This window comes from Phoenix dactylifera, chromosome 1 (assembly GCF_009389715.1).
Source record: "Phoenix dactylifera cultivar Barhee BC4 chromosome 1, palm_55x_up_171113_PBpolish2nd_filt_p, whole genome shotgun sequence".
Classification (NCBI taxonomy): domain Eukaryota; kingdom Viridiplantae; phylum Streptophyta; class Magnoliopsida; order Arecales; family Arecaceae; genus Phoenix; species Phoenix dactylifera.
The window spans coordinates 14,930,306-14,957,016 of NC_052392.1; the positions used below are offsets into that span (position 1 = coordinate 14,930,306).

General features: G+C 38.9%; 1 protein-coding gene across 1 annotated transcript in view; it reads left to right on the forward strand.

Moving 5' to 3' along the window:
- The window catches only part of LOC103723802 (protein ACTIVITY OF BC1 COMPLEX KINASE 7, chloroplastic-like), a 41,037-nt gene extending 15,735 nt beyond the window's left edge, over positions 1 to 25,302 (forward strand). The window contains 10 exon segments of the mRNA XM_008814840.3: positions 316 to 372; positions 471 to 554; positions 655 to 739; positions 3,845 to 3,906; positions 4,746 to 4,820; positions 17,186 to 17,218; positions 17,220 to 17,243; positions 17,245 to 17,292; positions 18,014 to 18,155; positions 24,995 to 25,302. Of these exon segments, the coding sequence (XP_008813062.1) occupies positions 316 to 372; positions 471 to 554; positions 655 to 739; positions 3,845 to 3,906; positions 4,746 to 4,820; positions 17,186 to 17,218; positions 17,220 to 17,243; positions 17,245 to 17,292; positions 18,014 to 18,155; positions 24,995 to 25,068 (684 nt within the window). The 3' untranslated portion in view covers positions 25,069 to 25,302.
- The last annotated feature ends 1,409 nt before the right edge of the window (positions 25,303 to 26,711 follow it).

Here is a 26,711-nt window from a genome sequence, read left to right on the forward strand (position 1 = left end):
ATGCTAGTACAGTGTCGGTACATCCGGTATGGGGTTGGTTTGAGACCTAGTACACTCCTTACGGAGTTCGGTACCAATATGGTATGATATTGCCTAGAATGGGGCGGTGATAACCGGTACCTATATTCTGGAATTTGTAGTTGTGCTACAATGGCTGCTATCACTTGTATTTTAAACTACTAAGGGAAAAGGTTTCAGCACCACCATGCTAAAGCAGATCCTACTGCTAAATATGCTGACTAAAATCATCTGTTTATTTGTTCAAGTTGTTATGTTTGACAGTGTTGTTTGGTGTAATAAGCTGCTCTCATACAGGTAATAAGATGTCTCATTGATCTCGAAACACTAGAACCAACAGGAGACTTGTCACCGGTTCGTATAGCCTGCTACTTGTAGCTCAGATTATGGATATAATTTGCTTAAAAGTCAGATCATCATGCAGTCTGATCTTTTCTTTTATTGCTATCTAGGTGAGGAGGTCTATACAATTTTTCTTGGATAAAATTTTGATTCAGACACCCGATCAGCAACAGACTTTGGCCACAATTGGTGAGGTGCGATGCAAACTTAGATAAACAAGAGACTGAGCATTCTTGTACATTTGCTGCTTAAGAAGTTGTCATATGTGGGTGAAACTTTGGTCATTTTTTGCAGGAATTGTTTGCAATAGCAACAGATGGGACACTCTGTTTTCCATCCTCCATTACCTTTGTCATGAAGGCATTTTCAACTCTTGAAGGTGCAGTCCTTACATCTATAGCAGTGGTTTTAGTAATAAGTACAAAATTCTTGTTTCTCACTCCATAAATGAATTCATGGGAACTTATTACCATCATCTGAAGTGCCTTTGGAAACTCCAAAACTGATCTGATCCAAAACTGGGTTTGGTTTTGAGTTCCGGCTGAAACTGACTTACAAGTTGCAATACAAGGCCATTCTTCTTTTTTTTTTGTCTATGCGGGGCATAGACTGAAAAACTTTAGGTAAAAACACTTATTTTACTGTACTATCATCATTTTTTTGTTTGCTCTTGGATGATAAATTAAGCATCTAAAAAACATTTATTGTAAAATTAAGCTTGACTCTTGCTGGTCTTGAATAGAATTATTGCACATAAATATTGTTGGCAAGATATTTGTGGGAAAAGTATGTAAAATATGTTCTTAAGTTATTGTTTAAATTGAAGCATACTAAAGATCTTGTAAAACATGACTAAGTCTTATGAAGTATCACATAACAGCCTGAATTCATAAAAAGTTTTTATTTAAAAAAATTGACATGAATGTATGTATTTGGTGTATAATATTTTTGCCTAATGTTATATAGTATATAATTTATATTTCAAAATTTTCTTTAAAATTTATATATTTCTGTATTTTTTTTCTCTTTAATGTTTTTTTATAATTTTTAAAAGTGCCAAACTGTGGAAACTTTAAAGCATACAAGTGGCGATTTGAAAGTTGAAACTTGAAACTATATGACATACGGTGGAATGATGTCTAAAATGCTTAGCTTTTCTCCTTCGTGTTTTGATTTTTTAATGTGAGTTTTTATTATTTTTTACATTAAGATCTTGAGACTTGAATTGAAACCATTGGTATTGGAAAAATCAAAACTCATTTGATCCGGTTGAAATAAAAAAAGATGCCAAGTTTTTAGATCTTGTTATGAAGTCTCCTCTAGAATCCTTGTCATATGAGAATCAGTAACATTACTGCAGATGAAGGTACACCACACAATACCAAACCATATGGGACGGAGCGTACCGTACCGTATCAATTCAGTAATGGTATGCAGTATGGAGGGCGTACCGACACTTGGTACGCCGAACCGGCTCTGTACTAGGCGTACCAACACAGAATAGGATGGCACCGGTACTGAGACGACGTACCTTGTTGCGGACTAACTTATAAGGGGTGGAGGCTATAATGTGCAAAATATATGATAGAGATCTAATATTGCACAAGTCTTATTAGTAGAGGAGTTTATTAGGTAGTTACATTTTTTATATGGTTTGGATGGTCTAAATGTAATTCTTTAGGGAGCAATGACCGAAAGAGGATTAAGCATGTTATAACCTCTTAGGATTAGAGTTCCGTAAGTGTAGGAATGTTGAAGGGTAAAAGGTTGGCTGATGTCACTTTTTGTGCCCACGTGTGCTACTTTTTTGTGGAAATATAAAGCATGCAATGCCTCTATTTTGAGTTCCCTCCTAATATCTCAAGTATGTTAATTTGTGCAAATGCTTTTCCTTTGGTTTTTCCCATTACATTTTATTGATCGGTCCAATTTCTAAGATTATGCAATGGTACATATTATTTTGTTGTGTGTGGTACTTAACCATGCAATTTGGATTGCAGTAGAGTTGCGTACATGCTATATAGACATGTATCTAGAGATATGTAATGATACTGGTTGATGCAAATAACTATGTCGAAGTGCTTGAGTTGCCCACCCAAGCTTGCTTATATGATTTGTTTGATTTAGGACAATTCATCTTTTCCAAAACCCTTCAATTTCCATTTTTATCCAAAAAAAAGGGCGGCCTAATGCGTGAAACTCCTAACACTACAGTTTGGGGAAGGTTAAATGTACGCAGCCTTACTCCCATGTGCAGAGAGCTTGTTTTCATGTTTTGAATACGTGGCACCCAGGTCACAATTGGAGAAACCTTAATGTTGTCAGGGTCCGCCCTCTTTCCGTTTTTCATCCCGATCAAGTTAAATTAGATTTGAAATTTGAGATTGCATCCATGTTATTTTTGTAGAATGGTTAGGTTTAGCATCTTTAGTGGGAATTATAAGACCTTGAAAATCACATTTTTTTGGTACTCTTCAATAAATTCTTAGTTTTATGGAATCAGGCAAAGAATTCACAAATATAAGAGAAAAGCTATGTCCCACCAATTTTCTACAAACTTAGAACTTCAAAAATTATTTGATCTATTAGATAAATTAAATATTTCAATTTGTCAACTTCAATTGGAAAGACCTGAAGCTCACTTAGTTTTTAATTTTATTAAATTTGTTGCTCTTTTTTCATGACAAATGTAAAAAATGGAAATACTTTGTGATAAAATGGTAATAATTCCAATAAAATATTGTTGCAATATAAATTGGGGGTGATAGTTTTTCTAGGTATGATAGAAATTTTTGTTGCATAACTTATTCAAGTAAACCCCAGTAAAAGTTGACTTCAGGCTACAGTTTAAATACTCAAGTTTTGATCTCTCTATGACACTAATCTGGTGGTGGACTGGGTGTGCTGTTGGCGTTAGCAGCTTGCAGCTGTGGCACAGAAAAACAGACTGGCTAACTTATCAAAGAGCTAAAGGATTCCTGGTTGGACTTGTAATCCAATAAAATCCATTCTAGAAAAGAAACAAAGTACCGAATGACTCCCTAATCAGAAATTGTTTGGATTTGGACCGAGTCAAAGACCTTACTAACTAAATGACTTGTTGAAATGCCAGCCTCCATAGTTCTTGCATTTAAACAAAAAAAAAACTTCAAATTATACTATTTTTTTTTTACATTTTCTTGTGAAGCAATTTAATCAGCCCAAATGGCGATCAGGTAGAGGCTTCATTGATTAGCCATGGTAAGATGGGTAAACAAGATACACTAATATGTCCTTTTAGTTAACCCTTCAGGCAAATATAGGTAATTATTTATGCTAGGGTTCCTATGAGATAAGGTTAAAATTTGGGAAAAGTGCGACATTAGCATGCAATGATTAGTTAACATGTCGATTATTAAGCTATCATCAAATATCTATATGAATACTTGCAATAAATTATAGAATCAGTACCATATTTATTTACTAAATATGATTTCTGTTGCAGGTATTGGTTATTCATTAGATCCAGAATATTCTTTTGCGAAGATTGCCGCACCAGTTGCACAGGTGGCAAAATTAATCTTCCTTTAACTTATCAACCATAGAGCTTGCCCTCAGTCTCATTCTAAGCAAAGCCTTTCCCAAGTGCTCTGATGACTTCCATTCATGTTATCCTGGTTCCTGTCTCACCACTTTTTAAATAATTTTAGACAGATTAAAGCATCTTGCATTGCACAGGTGTCCTCAACTCATTTTTGCATGCCCATAATAGATAAATAGTTCTCCACCTCTTTGGTTTTTTTGAATGCAGGTCCTTTTCCTTCTCTAGTATACCTGTCCCCAACCCCAACCACCATGACCACCATACACACACATACATTTAGATAAAATGACTATGATCAAGCATTATGTATTTGGGATCAGCTTTATGAGTACCCATTCACCAAGCATTCCTATTTACGGCTACTCTGATGTTATTTCAACTTAAAAGCTTGTCCATATGCTTACTTCAGGGTTTTCAACCATGTTAACTCGTGCATACCTTCCTTTGCCTATGTACTTTCAGAAAGATTTCAATATTCTTAGTTACTGAAGCCCCAGTTCTTTGCCATAAATAATCTGTATTGTCTCAATCAATCTCAATTCTGTCTTTAACTTGTGCAACTATTGCAACTCCTGTAATGTACTTATTTTTCATTCCGTCCTTCCAATTTTTTCCTCACAAGCATCTCAACATCCTTATTTCCTCCTCATTTAACTTATTTTCTCAGGTCCACTTTATTACCCAACATTTTGAGCCATACAACATTGCAGGCCTCATTTTTGTTTATAGTTTTTGATTTAAGTTTCAAGGATATGCTTGAAACTTGCTTCTTATGTCTGCATTATATAATGTAAAACTCCAGGAATTACTAGACGTAAGACAGAAGCAATGCAGTGGAGCAGAACTTGTTGAGGAGATACAAAAACAAGCTAATGATGTACAGCCTCTAGCACCTTGTTGGTTTGTTTTAATATCTCCTTTAGAATTTTCCAACAGTATGCTGCTTGAATATCAATATTCCTTGTGTTCAGTAATGTAACTACTTTTTAAACTATGCATAATGACTTCTAATATATGGCATGGTCATATATGTAGCTTAAAAAGCCGTTCAACATGATCATCATGATGTTGATGGTGAACTGCTTTTTAAGTTATACATATGGACATGCCCTTAGCTGAAAATTGTTTTATTGATAATAACCAATTTGCACCATTACCCAAGAAGAAGAGATTATTCACTTCAGGTATCACCTTTTTGATTTAGATTTAGAGTGAACTTCTAGTTTATTTATTTTTCTAGTTTGCCCCTACTTTATGAACTTCTCAACCATAATTCATAAAGTAGCTTTTAGTTTACCTTTTTGATTTAGATTTAGAGTTGAACTTCTAGCTCAAAATTTGTTTATTTTTTTTTCTAGTTTGCCCCTACTAAGCCTACTTTATGAACTTCTCAACCATAATTCTTTCAGTTAGATATGATGGTCTAGTAGCATTAAGTTCTTTGCTTTTGGGCAAAGGAATCTGTTATGCTCTACAACATAATATTGATTCTATCGGTAGCATAATTTTTGACGCTGTTATACAAAATAGCTGATGAAATTTAAGTACAAACTAAATTTACACCCATTGGGATCCAAGTTCTAGCCCCTCTCAATGAAAGCACCAATTAATGGGGGCTCACGGTCCAAAGCTCCTCACCATGCCCCTTTCCTCGCGCTCCTTGCGTGCGCCTTCAAAAACCGCTGAGGATGGACCGACCGTAGGCAACGCCGGTGGAATAACTCAATACAAAGATCAAAATGAAAGCAAACTGAATTCTATTCCACTCAATTGAAAAACAAATAACAAGAACAATGAAAACAAAAGAAATCTAGCAAGGGATTGAAGAGATCCCTTCCTAGCCCAATCTAGTGAAGATTGATGTATCTACCATTAGCCCAAGTCCTAGACACAAGATCTAAGGACCGAAATCTATTGAAGGCTTAACCCATCAATAGCCCAAGCATAAGGCCTAACCCCTAGACTGAAATCGGCACAAGGTCGTCCAAGCCTTACGGCTGACTCTCTCACAAGAGAACACAACTTTGGAATAACTCTGGGATCACTCTGGGATGCCCCACAATGGCCCTTTACAACTCTATTTATAGGCTAAAACCCTAGACAAAACTAAGTAACCCTCCTTAAGATAAACATGGAAAACCGTCTTCCCATGGATCCAAGGCTTCTCCTCCGTCGATTTGGCACGAGATCAATGGCTGAAAATCACCCAAGAAAAGTCCTCCTGCAGTTGGATATTGACTTGGTCTTTGGCCATTGGATGGTGGGTGATGGAGGGTTGGGACGGCTTGGATCTCGCGGACTGGGCGCACGAGACGCATGTCCCGGTTGACCGGGTCGCGCGTCCTGGCTGGGAGAGTCCCAGTCCGAGAGGGACTGGGATTGGGCGCATGGCTGCCAGCTGGCGCGTGCGGACTCGCTCGCGGCGGACCATCAGGTCTTAGTTCTTCTTACCGCGCGGGACCATCAGGTCTTAGTTCTTAAATTCCTCCAAATTACAAGTTCTAGCCGATCATTCTCTTCCTCATTTGGAGGAGAGTCAATAATTATGGAAAATAACCTAGGTGTGGTTAAGAAGATTTCCATCTTGTATCTCCAACGCTTAAAGCTATTTTCATTAAACTTTTCAGGAGGAACCGGGTCACTTGCATTGGCCATTGGGGTAACTCTAAATACTAGCCTATTATATGTTGGAAAATCTACTTCAATATGTTGGGAGTAATCTGTCCCAGAAAAATTAAAATCTAAAATATTCTGCTTCAACAAATAATAGGCAGTAATAGGCTTAAAGAAAATAAATAGAGAGTGAAAAAATGGAACCCGAGATGCTGAGGCATGATATGTTGGTCACTTTCCTTGAAGTAGATTTCTTCGTTTTACAGTGCACTAGGCTTGGATGGCGTTCTACTCTAGAGATACAACAGCCTCTCGCAATGTTCCTTCTGCCTCAATGATTTGCACGGATCAAAGAAGCCTTTGAACCAGAATCAGTATGCAGCAAGCCCGTTGATTGAAAGAAAATAGTAGGAAGGGAGAGTAGAAGTTCTCTGCTTCCGATTTTGTCTTCTGTCTAATCCGTAGAGATCTATTTATAGATTTCTTCGGGACAGACGCGACCAAAAAACGATCCAATGGTCAAAACTGGTAAGAAAGTTTGAAAAAAATACTAGGAGTAGGGCCAGCGGATGCGAGATCGGTCGCCAAAAGGAGGTTGTCCTTAGGAAGAAGGCGCGTCGCGAAGAGGTGCAAGCGAGGAAGTTACGCGGCTCCTCGCACCTCGAGCGCGAGGTGCGACCCACCAGCCTTGGACGAGCACGGGCGCACGCTTCTCGCACCTCAGCTCCTTGCGCTTCGGGCGCGACCCACCCACCTCGAACGAGCACGGGCGGTGGGACCCACACGCCTTGGATGAGCGCCTCCACATGAGGATAAGCGATGAAGAAGCCTCGACAGCTCGGCTACGGAGAATAAATCCGAGGAAAAGGAGAGTCGAACCACGACCCCTAAGTTAGAAAACCAACGTACAAACCAACTGAGCCGAACTCCCATCTTAACATATATATAAATATATATGTTTTAAAGTATGAAAACTTCTAATCATTATTTAACCAAAAAATCTAACAATCACAAAGAGAGAGCCAGAAAGGGAGAAGGAGAGAGAGGAAAAGAGAGAGACAGAGAGGGAGAGCAAGAGAGGGAGAGAAAGGGAGAGTAAGGGGGAGAGAGAGAGGCCGAGAGAGAGGGAGGGAGGGCTCAGAGCAGGGAATTCCTTTTTTAATTTGCCAATTTCGAACTGAAGTCGGCAACTGGTCTGCCTCTCTCTTTCCTCTCTCCTCTCTTTCCCTCTATATCAAAACTGTGGTAATGAACCATGATAGTATTCGACCGTCCGATTCGAGACACCTTGAACCGGCTGGTTCTATGTGCCCTAAATCAGCTAGTTCGGTACACTTCAGCAGATCTTGATCAGATAGTTTAGTTACCAGAAAATTAAAGAGTTCGAGCTTGCTAATTTGGGGTTTGGAGGTCATACAATATATGGTTGCTGAAAAAGTAGAGTTTAAACAGTTTCTAAAAAAAGATAATTTGTTCGCCAACCAAGGTTCGCCGCTTGGTACCGGACCATATACCGGTACCATCCTATTACAATTTTGGTACGCGGTATGGTGCAAGACGGCGAGGTATACTGAGTGCCGGTAAGATACAAGACTATATACTGGTTTGGGTACCGATACACTAGTATACCCAGTCATACCGACCAGTATGACAAATCTTGTAGCCAGCAGATTTTCGATTGGAGTTTTCCAGCAGATGCTACATGCATGTCATTTAAATTTTCTAGTGGGATAAAATGGATAAAATAGTATGGGTGATAAGAAAAGAGTGAGAACTTACCTTTTACTCTTGTCTCCCTTTCTGCATGCACAAGAATGCATGGTCTTTAATGATGACCTTTTCTATTCCTTTATATGATGGAACTACTTTTCATAGTCAAATTTTGAATCCCCACAAAGCCCTAGATGCAAAGATAACTAAGCAAATACAAAACTCAATATTTATGGATGTATAGCTTTCCCAGTCAACTAATGAGTAAGAAAAATTTAAGACACTAGTCCTGCTCAAATAGTTCCCCTAACTCTACAAAGACTAGGATTTGCATGACTCGCTTCTTGTACGGATTTTTGAAATATATATTGGCAAATATTAAGTATTTATCATTCTAAACTGAACAAAAAACTGAAAATGGAAGGCTAATTTACTTAATTCTGCATGCCCCGAATTCTCCTCAATATTTTTCTAATAGATGTGCCGGGTTTCTCTAACTACAATCTTGTATTTGGTGTAATTTCATGAACCGAAATCTAATCATTTGTTTGTAGCATCATGACTACTTAGACCTTGTTAGAGGGTGGACTTGGTGCAACAGTAAGGTTGCTTCATCATAACCTAGGTGTCATAGGTTCAAAAATATATAAACAACCTCTCTGTACGTGAGGGCAAGGCCGCGTACATCTGACCCTTCCTGACTTCGGAGTGCGGGACCAAGGTTCGCCATCTCAGTATTGGACCCTGTGCCAGTACGTCCTAATACAGTGTTGAGGTGTTGTACACGGTACAACACGAGACGTCGAGATGTACCAAGTGTCGATACAGTGCACTATATACATGTTCGATACCAGTACGGTATGATACTGACCGATATGCTGAACCTTAGGCTGGACCCTTGTGCACTAGCCTCCCCCTTTTACGACTACTTAGACCCATGCTACTCTGTACATCTCTCTTGAACTTTTGCATGGTGTGTGATTATGAACTATATAAATAACTTAAGTGACTTAAGCGAAAGATCATTTGAGTTTTCAAATTGCAATACTTTCGATCAATTGCTAGCTTAAAAGTAGTTGCATCATGGAATTATTTTAAGGATGCAACTAACATTTTTATTTCTTATATATCATGCTACTTACTACTCTGGTTTCTTTGTATGTCATCATCATCATCCCTTTCCCAATTGAACCATGATTAATTCTGAAGCACAACTCTTAGTAAAATAGGTTCTATTGAAAAATTGAGCAGAATTTTTATGGTCTTTTGATGCAGACAACGTCTCGGATGATGCAAACCCTAGGAACCCACCAATAGGGCATCCAGAATCCACTGAACAATGGTAACTAAACCCGCGAAATCTACCAACGGAGTGTCGGAATCCACCAGCAAAAGAAAATATGAGAAAGCTCTCAAAACTAATAATCATTTCTCACCTTTAACGAAGCCTTACAAGCCTTTATATAGGCAAAAAACTAAAAAGAAAAAACAAACCAAAATATTCCTACAGAAAAAGACCAAAGTACCCAATAAATAAAACATAAAAACTCTCTCTCTCTCTCTCATAATCTGTCACCCAGCCAAAGTGTCACTGGTGGGCTGCCCTCTCGTGCCATCGACTATACATGTGTCTGATCGATGATCTGAGGCTGGTGTCCGCACCAACTCTCCTAGGGTGGGAGAAACTCGACTCAGTCGAGTGGAACTGCAGGCAGCTCTGGTAGTACTCTAATATGTCCGAATCAATCTGCTGTAGCTCATCACGAATAATCCACATGCTATCAGAATCTAAATGGTCTCTCCATTGGACTAGAAAATGGTGAGCTCCTCCTTTAGTAGTAGATATTATCTATTCATCCAAAATAGCATCTATCTTTTCTTTTCGTGTGGGTGGAGAAGGGAAAGTGTTAGGGTCAAAAGCAGGCATATCTGGTGGGGTAGGAGTAGGTGTGTCATATGAGCCATCTGGGATAGGCAAAGGAGTCTTGTAAGCAACTAGGTTCTCAATATTAAAAGTGGAACTAATGTTGTAATCAGAAGGGATGTTAATGACATACGCATTTGGTCCTATGCGTCTCAATATTTGGAAAGGTTTAGCACTACGAGCTTGCAATTTCTTTGCGGTTCTAGATGGAAACTGCTCAGGTCTGACGCGAATCATGACATAGTCTCCAACATGAAATTCCTTAGCACGCCTATGCAAATCAGCCTGTAGTTTATATTGAAGATTACTAGTTTCAATTTGCTTACTGATCTCTTGATGCAATGAATGGACATGATGTGCAAATGCTTCGACAGACTCAGAGACCCTAGCATGTGGTGACATAGGAAGAAGGTCTAAAGGTTTACGAGCTCTAAATCCATGAATAACCTCAAATGAACTCATGCCTATAGACCTATTTATAGAATTGTTGTATGCAAACTGAGCTATAGGGAGGTTGGAATCCCAGTTCCTGTTATGGTCACCCACTAAACATCGTAAAAGATTTCCAAGACTACGATTGACAACCTCTATTTGACCATCAGTTTGAGGGTGGCAAGCTGTCGAGAACTTAAATTTTGTGCCCACCATGTGCCATATAGTCTTCCAGAAGTAACTCATAAATCGAACATCCTGATCTAACATGATAGTTTTAGGCAAGCCATACACCTTGACTACATGATCGAAATATAGCTTGGCAACGTTTGAGGCGTCAGAAGTTTTAGCGCAAAGAATAAAATGAGCCATTTTGGAAAAACGGTCTCCGACCACAAAAATAGAGCCATGCTTGCGGAAGGTACGTGGCAAGCCAAATACAAAATCCATGCTCACGTCTTGTCAGGGACAAGCTGGCACAGGTAACGGAGTGTACAAGCCAGTGTTTTGCTTGCGATGCTTGGCCAATTGACACGTTCGACATTGTCTAATTAATTTGGCTACATCACGTTTAAGGCTCCGCCAATAAAATTGATGCTCGACCTCATCGATGGTTTTATCTTATCCGAAATGACCAGAAAAGCCACCAGCATGAATTTTCCATACTAAAAAGTCACGCACATATGTATGAGGTATGTAGAGTTTGTTGGCCTTAAATAAGTACCCTTCTTGGAGTAATGGCTGTCAAGAGAGATATTTGTCATTTGACAGAATGAGGTAAGCTTCTCCAAAGTCAGGGCAGGATGCATAATCTTCCTTCAATCTGTTAAATCCAGTGACTTTGATACTTACTGTGGAGAGAAGATTAACCCTCAACTGAGCGCACCAGCTGTTTTGTTTTCGATCCCAACTCTATGCCTGAGAACAAAAGTGTACTTTTGTAAGAATTCAATCCAACGACCATGCTTGGAATTGAGCTTTCTCTGAGAATTGAGATATCGAAGAGCTTCATGGTCGGAGTATAGCACGAATTTATGCGGAAGCAAATAATGACGCCAATAGTGCAAAGCTTGAATAACCACATAGAACTCTTTGTCATACATGGAATACCTTTGTTTGGCTTCATTTAGCTTCTCGCTAAAATAGGCAACAAGATGGCATTCTCTGTTAAGGACGCCACCTATTTCAATCCTAGAGCATCACATTTCACCTTGAATGCCTTAGAAAAGTCCATAAAGGCGCATCACAGGGGCTTCCATCATCCTCTTCTCGACTTTTTCAAATACTCTAGTTGCAGACCGCATCCATTGGAAGTCACCTTTTTTGAGGCAGTCAGTAATTGGAGACATAATTGTGCTGAACCCGCGGATAAAACGTCAAGAAAAAGTAGCAAGCCTATGAAAACTGCAGACCTCATGGATGTTTTGTGGCTTAGGCCAATCGACAATCGTCTTGATCTTTGGGGGTTAGTGCAGACTCCTTTAGACGATACCACAAATCCTAAAAAAATGACTCAATCAACGAGGAATGAGCACTTTTTCCTGTTGAATGCTTGGGTATGTGATGAGCAATTCCACACTAGCTTAAGACAGATACTATTAGAAATAAATGGATAAACACTAATAAAGGAAGGAGTTACCCATTCCGACGATTCCGCTAGAGAGCCCGTCGTAGGGGCACGGTCAAGTGGTGCAACGAAGGCAGCGGATGGTGGCATAGGAGCAGGGACGGCGGCGGTTGTGGTAGCGATGGTGGAGATCGTGGAAGATGATGGAGGCGACGATGACGATTGAGGCTGCAGAAGATGCGGTAGCGGAGACGGAGCAAAAGGTGATGGCGGCATCACTGGAGAGCGCGAGGTGGTGGCGGCGTCGAGGTGGTTGGCGGCGTCGATGTAGATGGGATGCGACGTCACGGTGGGTGGCAGCGTCGAGGTGGCAGTCGAGGTGGGTGGCGGCAGCGGAGGTGGAGCGGTGGGAGAAGAAAAAGAAAATTCGCTAATTGAGTGGAAAAAATTCTCGTAACAAAAATTATGTGGATTTTGGTTGTTTGGCTTGTTATGGATAATTGGAAATTGAGGAGCAAATTTAGTTTCAAAGATATTTGGGAGGAAGGCCAAATCTGAAATTTGTTAGCCAAATTCTAATTCTAGATGAGTTGTAATCTATTAAGGAAACTAATTACACTTTCCTTGGGTGGTGGAACATGTGGAGGGAAGAAAAGGAAAGAAGTGGTGATGGATTTCAAGATTTGGGGAGAAGATTATTGATAGTTGGATTTGAGGAGCAAATTTAGTTTCAAAGATATTTGGGGGGAAAGGCCAAATCTGAAATTTGTTAGCCAAATTCCAATTCTAGATGAGCTGTAATGTGTTAAGGAAAATAATTACACTTTCCTTGGGTGGTGGGACATGTGGAGGGAAGAAAAGGAAAGAAATGGCGATGGATTTCGAGATTTGGGAAGCAGATTAAGGGAAAAGAAACTGCAATCTGTTAGTCATTTTTTTTTTGACGCTGTCTGTTTGCCTTTTTTCTTTGTCAACTAAGGCGACAGCGACGATGAATACGGTGAAGGACTTGGCAGCCAGCATCTATTGGATGACGCAAGAACAACACGACGACGACAACGAAGGAACCAGAGAAGGCTGCTGAATCTCGCTTCGTGGTTCGGCGGTGACGACGAGTCATTCTTGTTGTTCGACGACGATGATCTCTTCTTGCGGCTCGGCGATGGCAATGATCTCTCCTTGCGGCTTGGTGAGGGCGTCGAAGTCTTCTTCAAGTTCGGAACTTGTTGTGCTTGATGTGCAACGGATTTCGATACGATCCGGCATTTGTGGTGCAAGTGCTTGAGCGAAGAGCAAGTGAGGAAGTGCGTAGTACACGTGAGGAAATGGGAGTGGGGGTGGACTGTCCATAAACTAGGATCTTTGACGAAGCGGCGAAGGATGATCAATTGATGAGTAGTAGGAACTTCGGCTCTGATACCAATTTGATGCAGAACATCCCGGATGATGCAAACCCTAGGAATCCACCGAACTATGGTAACTAAACTTGCGGAATCCACCAACGAGGTATCGGAATCCACCAACAAAAGAAAATATGAGGAAGCTCTCAAAACTAATAATCATTCCTCACCTTTAACAAAGCCTTACAAGCCTTTATATAGGGAAAAACTAAAAAGAAAAAAACAAACCAAAATATCTCGATAGGAAAAGACCAAAGTACCTAACAAATAAAACATAAAAACTCTCTCTCTCTCATAATCTGTCACCCAGCCAAAGTGTCATTGGGTGGTGAATCCGTGTCTGATTGATGATATAGGGCTGGTGTCTGCACCATCTTCAGTCAATCTATAATGAAACCTTTTAAAAGTTGGTGATGAATTCTTGGCAAAAGCAACTTTAAGCAGTAGAGGGGCTTGTCTTGAAACATAGGAGGTCAATTGACAATTCAAAGAATTACCTTCTTAGTCACCGTTTAAGCTGATGCATCTAGGGAGCAACTCTTGGATATTTCTTATACTTGCAAAGAGTTTAGAGGAAGAGGGAAGATACAAAGCTTTTATTTACAGAATTCCGTTCCTCATGGCACAAATTACACTTGATCTGCTACATGCATGCGTATGCACTTTTGGAGCTATTATATAATGAATATGACTTGGTTAGAGATTGGTAGAACATATTGGGTATATCAGTGTTATGGAGCACACTAAAGGCATGGCAAATATATTGGGAGCCCCACCCCCTGGTTTTCTCTTTGATGGCAATATTTCAGAGGGCGACAACAGATGTGGAGTGGGCTTCGTGATCCGAGACTAGGAGGTCAGGTTGATTGCAGCAGGAGGTCGTCGCATTTTCGATGAGTCCGTCTTAGTGGTAGAGCTGCGTGCGGCGTGGGAGGGTCTCGTAAATGCTAGAGCACTTGGAGGCCTAGCGGATATTCTTGGAGGATGATTCTGCCATAGTGATTGAGTGGATCAGGTGCGGGCATGCCAGGCTAGATCTACACCCTCTAGTCAGGAATATTTGCCACCTTCTGGACAGTCTTGACTCTTTCTGGGTCGCACATATATTTCGGAAGGCGAACAGTGTGGCGGACTGAGTCGCCTCCTATACAGCTCATCACTCCGGGGCCTTCATATGGGATGGCACTGGCCCCATCCCACAGGGCCTTGATCGTGTTTTGTATTTTGATTCCTCATGGCACGCTCACATCTATGTGTAAGTGAGACGCCGGTTTACCAAAAAAAAAGGCATGGCAAAAATGATTAATAATGTGATAAGTGTAGTATGAACCTTTATATACGGCTAGTGTGCCTTGGCACAAATGAGAAAGAAAAATTAAGAAAGAAAAGAAGCGTACTTAGGGGTACAAGATTGACACATCTCAAGGCATGCATGATGCGGTGCAATATGATATGCATCTGGTTTGCTCAATACCAGTGGTATCACCCTTATCATATTGGTTCATGGCTAGTGCAGCATGTACCAACTAGTACGACGTTGGCACGAGATTTTGATCCCTAATCGAGTGTCACAAGATGGGTCAGTTAGTTGTTATAGGATTTCTTCACCTCTGGAACCACCTTGAGGGGTGTTTTGTATTGGTCCTTGGTAAGTTTCATGTACTTAGTAAGGGCCTGGTATAGCGGTACCTTAATTTTTGATATAAGTACACATGTGTATGCTTTAGTATTAGGAGTTACATTTTTCAATTAAACCAACTTACAAGTTGACTGTATTGGTGAAGTGACTTAGATGTAGGGTGATATTAATGGGAATGTTTAGTCTTGTCATTTGTGCTATGGTTGTACAAATATAGTGATGTAATCATTGAAGTGTCGACAAGACCAGATAGTAATGTAGCACCAATGTGTAGCACCCTATTGCGATGCTAAAGTGAAGGTATTTGAGTCCATTCATCTCTAAGACTCCCTGGTAAGTTGGTGTGATCAATAACCCTTCCCACATATGTGTTATGAACTATAGGATCTTCACGTATTTCGTCTTATCAATCAGCTATATGGACTGACCAATCAGCGTTAGCTCAAGTGGTTAGTGCCTCTCTCCCCTTGGTCCAAGGTTCAAATCCATGTGGTGGCATCGTTATTATATTTCTCAAAATATTTAGCTATGCATATTGCAAGATGATGCCCCTACAACCTAAGTAACATCTGATTGCTTTTCCAATATCGATAGTGACTATGATTAAACTTCATATAAAGCTGCTTTCAAATGTTAAAAATATTATTTTATCATCATACTTGGTACATATCCTACAAGTTGATCAACGAACATTTATAGGAACAAGATCAAAATCTTTCATTGTAATCAGGTGTTACTGCTTTAATGGTGGTGCAAAGAAGATCTTGAAGGCAATAGCAATAAAAAATGACTGTGAGGTGTGGGTGGCCGAGGCACTGCATGATGCATATGCATTATGTAGGCACCTAGACGGTTGATATTTCAGAAATATCTAAAAATAAATAGAACTCATAAAAATAGTTATATATCAGAAATAAACAGTAAAAATCAGAAAAAATAATAAATCTAAAAACACACTTCCACACTTATTTGAGAGCCTATTTATGGTATAGCAAGTTAATAAATAGCAGTATTTCCTATGTACTATGCTCAAGTTTTAGGTAAAGAAATGCAATTAATAAATTTACAAATTATTAAGTGATGAACAGCCGAAAAACAAGAAGCATGTGATACTTATAACTAAATTTAAGGTACCTAGCTGCTGACCATAGTAATTCTTGTTGACCACTAATATTATTTCTAAAAGTATTAATCTTGTGCTTTTCTTCCTTTTCATGTATTTAACCTACTGAAATTAGGCACTTGTCAATAACTTTTAAACTGACTATAGGCTTTTCATTTGCCATTGCTGCCATGGTTTTCTATATAGCTTATTTTGTTCAACTCATATTTAGAATTTTCTAGTAACTCTTCAATAATTCATGCTATCATTTGTTGCACTCTAATCTTATGGAAAAAAACAACTCAACATCCACTTATAAATTACATGAAGGGTGCATCTAGGGATTTAGAAGTTGGATCATCAGAAACAGTTGCAAAGAGTTTCGAAAGCTATTGCCTGATGTATGTAATTTGCAATTTCTGACCTTGTTTTATTGTACAAATTAATCTTTCCCCCATTAATCCTTATATTGCCTTTTCATCATTGTTTTATTTTGTTACATCATATTTTTCAAGAGAGATAAATGCTTCAGAACTTTTTTTATTCAAGAGCTTAGAGAGCAATATTAATTCACAGGATCTAAGATATACTTACTGTATCTGGATTTCCCGTTGTTCTTTATGTCAATCTCATTTTATTCTCGATATTTTTTATGTTTTATAATATTTTTTGGAACAAGCAAGTTCGCAAATAATTACTTATCACTACCTCTAGATTGCCATCTATGTGTATTTTTGCAAGACATTGTCATTTTATTGCCTATCTCTATGATTTGCTACTAAATGTTTTGTTATGAAACAAAAACACAAGTTTCCCTATCAATTCTGATGTGAGGATGCATCTCATTTATTGCAGGCTAGATATTGCACTATTTCGATGCCATTCAGGAGTTCAGAGAATAGAAGAGTTCGTTAAAACAACTTGAGTCAGGGGATTTGAAACTCCGTGTCAGAGTACTTGAGGTATCAGCAGAGAATATTCATTTTCAAAGCATTAAAATTTCAAAATTTTCCTATTAAACAGTTGGTATTATATATCGGATTTTATTGTGCTCCATAATCGCAAGTGTAAATTGAAGGGAACTGAGTTATAATAGCTGTTCTCCAAAGACCACGGAACATTTGTTATAATGTATTTGAATGTGTTTGGACTTTTGCTTATTGGATAGTAATGCAGGATAGACCTTATGTTTTAATAAGAAAATGCAGTGAACTCTATTCGGTGTTCATTTGTTAAATTCTTCTATTCATATGTTATATAAGCTAAATCCTCTACAGGGGTTAGTGTGTAATAGACAATATTAATGGCAACAAGTAGGTCCTATTTTGAGTATCATTGTGAAAATCATCGGTATGATCATTTTTGTGTACAACATTTTGATTCAGAGACAATTTTGTCTCCGCCTGATACAGCAATAGAAGGTTGGACTGCCTATTTCTTGCTATACTTGACAGAAAATCTATGTTATTTGATACCTCTTCTGTCAGAGAAGCCCTTTAAATCTTTGTTTCGAAAACAAGCCCCTCAAATCTCAAGCAACTACATTTATTTTGTCATTTGTATATCTCATGTTTGTGTTCAAGTTTCAGTCTCTCTGATCTTTTCATAATTTTTTTTCTTTTTCATGTTTTCATGACATGTTATTAGTAGAACACTGATAGTATACATACTCATTTCTCCCAGTCGGAAAGAGCTGCAAGGAAAGCCTCAACACTGCAGATGGCTACTATGTATACTGCTATGAGCGGAATCTTTTTGGATGTTGGGGTGACATTAAGCAGCCAAGGAAATCAAGCTCTTGCAAATGGATCATTTATTGGTGCTGGTAAGTGGCTCAGTCATCTTGTTCTCGAAAAACTCAAACATTTTTAGACCATGCAAACATGCAGCTCTTCTTGGGTTCATACCAATTTATTATAGGCTATCTAGGTTCAATGTATGCATTTTATACCGACAGGATTCTTGTTGTTTAATGAGCTCAGATCAGGTTTAAGTCTTTCATGTACATACAAAGATGCATGCACGCAGCATCTATTTGTCCCTAACGCATGGCTGCATAAAGAAACACAACTACTTGCAAAAACATAGATATTGGGCATATTGCCTGCTATGCCCTCCTCTCCTGTGATCTATGTTGGAATATTTCAAAAATTCCGAGTCTGCCCTTCTTTGTCTTTTGTTTTTTTGTCTAGTGTACTTTCTTTAGTCCCACATTGGAAAGGAACAAAACTCAAAAGATCTTTATATAGTATTCAACCTTTTAACTTGGTGAAGCAGAGAAAGAAAGTAGCCCACGCGCGCATGAGCCCAATGGAGGTCCAAGCCAAAATTGGCGAAACCGATCCGGAAACGTTTAACCGGGCGTGTTGCGATTATCACGCGCAGGGGGGACTCTTATCTTCCTCTCTCTCTGTTTTTCCTGCGTTCCCGAGAGTCTTCTGTTTTCTGTGTTCCCGAAGAGGACTTCTCTGTTCTATCTTCCTGAGCGGTTCTGGGCTGTTCGATAGTATCACTGCATCTGCGGGTGTACGCTTGGAGTGATCCAGTTGTTGTATCCTGGAGGATAGGCCGCCATTACCTGCTACACCGAGATCCATTCTCCGAGGGGCGCGATCTATTCTTAAGGACAGTGAAATCACGCCTCAACTGATAAGTTCTTCCTTCTCTCCATCTATAATTTTACAAACAATCTACTCCCACTCTCCCCCTCCAAATTTTTATCTGCCGCCCACTTCACCACTTGACCACTCTGCTAGCTCCACCTTCCCCACTCTAGGCCAAGCTTGTCATCCCACCTTGTCCTCACCCCTCTTACTTAGTGCCTCTAGCTCCACTCCCACCTCTACCAATATTGCCATCTAGGTTTAGTTTGCAAAATAAACCACTCTCTGTGTATGTATGCACCATCAACCACATTCTCCTATTTTCTTCTCAATCAGTACTTAAAGATGACACTTGTTAAATTTAGTGCACAATTACAGATCTTTCTGTGTTTACGCAAGTGGTATATGTTTTACAATATTAAAAAAGTTTTATGTGTCCATTTTGCACGCTAAGAATGTGTTCTTGTGGTTTAATGGGCTTCCATCATGAAGTCTTCCACCAACATGCATAAAGGCATGGACATTATTGCATCCATCATGCATGGATAAATACTCATTTACATCATTAGAAATATGTAGATCTGGCCAAACCCCCTTCGCCCCCATCTCCTGCGTTCCTACTCCCACCTTTTCACCCAACAAACTTCTCTGCACCTGCTCAACCAATCACTCTCGGCTACTCTTGATCTCCCTCTTCCCTAAGCCCACATCACTCTAGGCCATGCTTTCCCAATACAATTCTATGCTCCCTTCAGTTACTCTAGCTTTCCAACTAGATTCTGTCTTCAACTGTTTTGGTTGGCATACGTTAGGATGCTTCTGTAATCCATCATCCCTTATATCGCACCATTCCTTGGATGAATCAGGGAACAACTGCGATACATGGAGCTGATGAATCACAGAAGAGCCTCTCCATCCACAGAATGTCCTGGGGTTGTGGTTGCCATACATGGTGGCTCAGAGCCCTTCCGTGCAAGTAACCCCTTCCCTTCCATTTTGTATCCGTGCCTTCTTTGATGCTCCATAGCCTATAGGTACATTTATGGGGTTGCAGACATTGTAAGAATAAATTCTCCATATTTTGCTCAGGTTTGGCTGTAGTATTCAAATACAGCCACCCAAGATGATTTTCTTCTGTTCATTTTGATCTGAAAGTGAGTTGGTTTTGTTGGGAAAATAAACTTAATAAATGTCTGTTGGGAAGTTTATGAAAATACCAAGGGTCACCTTGAGAGTAGTGGTTCATGAATTTGGGTTTTCAATATGCATTCATTTGGGTTTTCAATGTGCATTTAGGTTATTAATATATTTGGATTTTCAATGTGTATTCATTTGGGTTTTCAATGTCCATTTAGGTGGTTCATGTATTTGGATTTTCAATGTGTATTCATTTGGGTTTTCAATGTGCATTTAGGTGGTTCATGCATTTGGGTTTTCTATATGTACCTCGGAAACCTATAAATTTTAAGTAGTCTTGTGGTTTTTGTAAGAGGTAAGAGCCAAAGTGAATAAAAATGTTGAAGTATTTCACCTCTTCATCCTTTCCTCTCTAGAAAAATATTTCTTTCTATATTCCAACAAACTGGTATTAGAGCTTCAGTTTCTTGATCCTAGAGATGGTATTATGAGAATTGGAACATTCGTATGATGGCTTTGCTTGGATCGCAAGATGTGTGGGAGATCGTATATAGAGGCTATAAGGAGCCTCATGAAAAAGCTACGATGAGTCTTGCTCAAAGGGAGGCTCTGCAGAAAATCCGGAACAAGGACCAACAAGCTCTCACTCTTATCCATCAATGTTTGGATGAAGCCATGTTCGAGAGTGGCTAATGTGACCACCGCCAAGCAAGCATGGGAGATCTTACAAAACTCCTACCAAGGAGTTGATTAAGTGAAGAAAGTGCACCTTCAAATATTACGAGAAAATTTTGAAGGTATACGAATGCAAGAATCTAAGTCTATTGCGATTTTTTTCGGAAGGTGTTGGCCATAGCGAATCAAATGAACAGGTATGGAGAAATATTGGAGGATGTTTGGGTCATTGAGAAGATTCTTTGCTCGTTGCATTCGAAGTTCGATTATATCATTGTGGCCATCGAGAAGTCCAAAGATTTGGAGACTATGACGGTTGATCAACTTATGGGTTTATTACAAGCCCATGAAGAGAGTCAACAAGCAGGAGGAGCCAATCAAGCAAGTTCTAGCCACCAAGCTCTCGGTGAAGGAGAAGGAAGGGGAGCGTGAGAAAAGTCAACGAGGAAGAGGATGTGGACAAGGTCGAGGGAGAGGAGGAAGAGGAAGAGGTGGACAAGACAATCAAAACTCCAACAATGAAGAAAGATGGCATTCCTCAAGAGAATGTGGTAGAGGAAACTGCTCTAGACAAAATGATAAGTCCAATGTTCGGTGTTACGATTGCTAAAAGAATGAGCATTATGCTCGGGAGTGTTGGAGTTCTTCTAGCAATGTTGAAGAAAAAGCTAATTATGTAGAGAATGAAGAAGCAGAGGTCACTTTGTTGCTAGCCTACAAAGAAGAAGAAGCAAGAAAGATTTGTGGTATCTTGATAATGCCGCAAACAATCACATGTGTGGAGATAAAAACATGTTTGTAGAGACTGACAAATCAATGATTGGGTTTGTCACATTTGAAGATAACTCTAAAGTTCTAATTGAAGGCAAAGGTACGATTTTAATTCGTATGAAAAATGGTAGCCATCAACTTATGAGTAATGTTTATTATGTTCCGAGTATGAAAAGTAATATTTTGAGTTTGGGATAACTTTTGGAGAAGAAATACGAGGTTCATATGAAAAATCGTAGTCTCTTATTTCAAGATGATAGAAAGAATGTAATTGCTAAGGTGCCTATGATAAAGAATATGATGTTTTTGCTTGATATCCAAATTGTTGTTGCTAAATGTCTTAAGACTTGCGTGAAAGATTTTTCTTGGCTTTGGCATTTGAGGCTTGGGTATGTGAATTTTGGAGGCTTGAAGTTGCTGGCTCAAAAAAGGATGTTGAAGGGGTTGCTGTTTATTGACCAATCGATCAACTATGTAAAGGATGTCTTGTTGGCAAATAATTCTAAAGAGCTTTCCAAGGAAAACTACTTTAAGAGCAAGTGAGCCACTTCAACTTGTTCATGCCGATATTTGTAGATCAATCAAGCCTTTTTCGCTTGGTAACAATCGGTATTTTCTTCTCTTTATTGATGATTTTAGTAGAAAAACTTGGGTTTATTTCTTGAAAGAAAAATCTAAAGTATTTGGTGCTTTTAAAAAATTTAAAGTACTTGTTGAAAAGAAAAGTTGCTATTGTATTAAAGCTTTGAGAATGGATAAAGGGGGGGGGAGTTTATTTCTAACAAGTTTAATGAGTTTTTTTGAAGCAAATGACATTTGGCGGTTCTTGACTGTTCCAAGATCTCCACAACAAAATGGTGTTGTCGAAAGGAAGAATAGGAGCATTCTCAATATGGCTTGAAGCATGTTGAGGACAAAGAAGATGTCGAAAGAATTTTGGGTAAAAATGGTCGATTGTGCGGTGTACTTATCCAACTAGTGTCCAACAAGAAGCCTATGGGACAAAACTCCTCAAGAAGCATAGAGTGGAAGAAAGCTAAATGTTTCCCATTTAAGAATTTTTGGGAGCATTTGCTATGTTTATGTACCCGATCAAGAGAGTTCTAAGCTCAATGATAAAAGCAAGAAGCACATCTTCATTGGATATGATCAACGTTCCAAAGGCTACAAGCTCTACAATTCAAGTGTTGGGAAGGCAACTATTAGTAGAGATGTAGAGTTCAATGAAGAAGATTCAAAGGATTGGAGTAATAAAGATATGGAAGGTATGATTTCTTTCCATTCCGTGATGAGGAGCAAAGAAGTGAAGTTTAAGAGCCCACAACACCTCCTAGATCACCAATAAGTCCTATTACACCATCTTCATCTTCATCTTCATTCTCAATAGAACCAAATTCAAGGCCAGAAAAAATGAGAAGACTAAGTGAAATATATGAGGTAACAGAGAATCAAAATGATCTAACTCTTTTTGTCACTTTGCTGATTGTGAGCCCATAATTTTTGAAGAAGCAGTAAAAGATAAAAGTAGAGAATTGCCATGGATGAGGAGATCAAGTCGATTTAGAAGAATGACTCTTTAGAGTTGGCAACCATGCCAGAAGGTCAAAAGCCCATTGGTGTGAAGTGGATTTTCAAAGAAAAAAAGAATGCTAAGGGTGAAGTGGAGAGATACAAGGCAAGATTGGTAGCCAAGGGATATAGACAACGTCCGGGAATTGACTATGATGAAGTGTTTGCTGCCGTTGCATGGTTGAAGACCATCCAAATGATAATCTCACTTGCGGCTCAAAAGAAGTGGAAGATTTATCAAATGGAGGTCAAATTGGCTTTCTTGAATTGCATTCTTGAGGAAGAGGTTTATGTTGAACAACCTTTGGGCTATATGATCAAAGGCCATGAAGATAAATTGTTGAAATTGAAGAAAGCTTTGTATGATTTGAAGCAAGTGCCAAGGGCTTGGAATAGTCGGATTGACAAGTATTTCTAAGGGAATGGGTTTATCAAGTGCCCACATGAGTATGCTCTGTATGCTAAGGTGCATGAAAATGGAGATATTTTGCTTGTTTGCTTATATGTTGATGATTTGATTTTTACGGGTAATAATACAAGTATGTTTGGAGAGTTTAAGCAAGCTATGATTAGAGAATTTGAAATGACGGATATTGGTCTCGTGTCTTATTATCTTGGCATTGAGATCAAACAAATGGAAGATAGAATTTTTATTTTCCAAGAAGGTTTTGCCAAGGAGATCCTTAAGAGGTTCAAGATGGAAGATGTTAATCCATGAGCACTCCGGTGGAATACGTAGTCAAATTGTCTAAGCATGAAGAAAGAGAAAAGGTAGACTCTACAACCTTCAAGAGTCTAGTTGGAAGTTTGAAATACCTAACTTGTACAAGATCGGACATACTTTTTGGAGTTGGGCTTGTTAGTCGGTTTATGGAGTCACCAAGCATGACACATTTCAAAACAGCAAAACAAATTCTTCATTATATCAAAGGTACAATTATTTTTGGCTTGCTTTATTTATTTCTAATAAATTTAAGCTTGCGGATATAGTGATAATGATTGGGCCGAAGATATGGATGACTGGAAGAGCACTATCGGCTTTGTTTTCTAATTGAAAAATACGGCTTTTACTTGGAGTTTGAAGAAGCAACCAATTGTGACACTTTCTACATATGAAATTGAATATGTTGCCGCTGCATCTTGTGTTTGTCATGCCATATGGTTAAGAAGATTGTTGAAGGGGTTACAAATGCAACAAGAGGAGGCTACGGAGATTTTTGTTGACAATAAGTCGGCCATTGCATTGGTGAAGAATCCGATTTTTCATGATAGAGGCAAGCATATAGATACGAGGTATCATTTCCTTAGAGATTGCATTGTGAAGAACGAAGTGCAAATGAAGTATGTGAAGACCCATGATCAAGTTGCAGATATTTTTACGAAGGCTCTCAAGTATGACACTTTTAGCAAGTTGAGGATGATGCTTGGAGTTACGAGGAATTAAGTTAAAAGGGGGGTGTTGAGAAAATAAACTTAATAAATGTCTCTTGGGAGGTTTATGAAAATATGAAGGGTCACCTTGTGAGTAATGGTTCATGAATTTGGAATTTCAATGTGCATTCATTTGGATTTTCAATGTGCATTTAGGTTATTAATGTATTTGGGTTTACAATATGTATTCATTTGGGTTTTCAAGGTGCATTTAGGTGGTTCATGTATTTGGGCTTTCAATGTGTATTTATTTGGGTTTTCAATGTGCATTTAGATGGTTCATATATTTGGGTTTTTTATGTGTACCTAGGAGTCCTATAAATTCTATGTAAGTCTTGTGGTTTTTGTAAGAGGTAAGAGCCAAAGTGAATAAAAATTTTGAAGTATTTCACCTCTTCATCCTTTCCTCTCTAGAGAAATATTTCTTTTTATATTCCAATAGGTGTAACTTAATCACCACTCCATTGCTAACATGCAGGTATTTTCTTAACGTTAGCGATCATATCCATGAAAAGAGTGAAACAACTAGACAAACTTGAGAAGATGATTTGACAACCATTTTGAATGTGGTATAATTTCTATTTGGAGTCCATTCTTGCTAGCTGAAACTGCATCCCAATCCCATCCTGAGTATTGTATATGAGTATAGATGTGGAAGGATTTGTCCATTCATATGGTCTGAAAGAAACGTAAGACTATTGTTATATATATATATATATATATATATTAATGCAATGTGCTGGATTTTTCCCGTGAAGTTGGGCTTCAAATATATCCTATTCCTCACCCAATGGAAGATTTGAGATGTTTATCATGCTAACCGCCCTTCTGTGCAATGCTTGCAACTGGCCGTCAAAGCTTTGAAACGTAGAAGACCGAAGAGCACCACCCTGCCCTGAAACTTATTTAAGCCCTTTGAAATTAAGCACGAATCTTTTGAAGCAGACTGATTAGGAATTTACCGTTTACAATAGCAAACAGGTCATATAAGAGATTGGAGATGTGTTTGATTGCAAGGCTGAAGTTAAAATAGGAATAGAACGATGTTCCCAGAAGATCCTTGGGGAGTATATTATTGCTGCACTCTTTTAATATTTCTTGTTTAGCTAATCACAAAATGTTTAATAATAAAAACCAATCGTAGTTAAAATGAAATTATTTAAAAGTAACCATTGTAACCTAGCTATGGCCGGGCATGCTGAGTATTAGGAAACGTAGCCATGCATGCCACTATTTGTCGAGATACATTTCTGTAGGCCAATTACCGAGACGAACGTATGATAAATGGAACTTACAATGAATATCTTTTTTTGCCCAATCGAAATGTGAAGAGATAAAGTTGTGTTAGGCTATGAAGGGAGTTGAATGAATATCTTTCAATGCAGCCAAAAATACATTTAATCCAATTATCATGGAAACCAGCCAGTTGAAGCACTCGCACAAGAAAATCTCATTCTCACTACTAGTTTAAGGGTAACCAAATGTCTACTTTCATTACTCTACTAGATTGTGTCAAGGTTGCCCGTTATCATCTTAATTTGGCAGCACAGCATAATAATTTGACAGCTTATCAACCTATGCGGCAGATCGAGCCTACTTCACATTTATGATTTACGGGTGATTGTGTACGAGTAGCCAAAGCCATGCTTGAATCAGCAGCAGTCTGGAATTACTTGAGTGTATGCCTGGTCTTTGATTTTAAGAGATTGAAGCAAAGAGTGAATGATGAGATGGAAGGATGGAAGGCTCAATGCCTCTCTATGATGGGCAAGGTTGCTCTTATAAATTCAGTGCTTGCCCCAAAGCTGGTTTTCTAATAGTGGCTAATACTGTCATACCTAAGTCCATTTTGAACCATCTTGATAGTCTATAAGAAGTTTTCTGCGGCAAGGAAGTTCTGGTGCATTTAATCTCATGGCATGTAAACTTTCAAGCAACTCTTGATGGATGGTCTCGGTATTTCTTCTTTGGTTGCTGCACATAGATTAGCTAAAATGGCAGCTACGTACTCGAACCAAACAAACATAATGGAGGTGGAGGATAAATTTAGGGAATTATGTAAAATAGCCCCTGTAGTATTATCTAATATCGATCGTAACTCAGTGCCAAAAGTTTCTTATAGCCGTTAAACGGTTAAACCCCCGAGTTATCAAACATCCCGGCGCGCCCTTTTCCCAACCGTTAAACCCTAACCC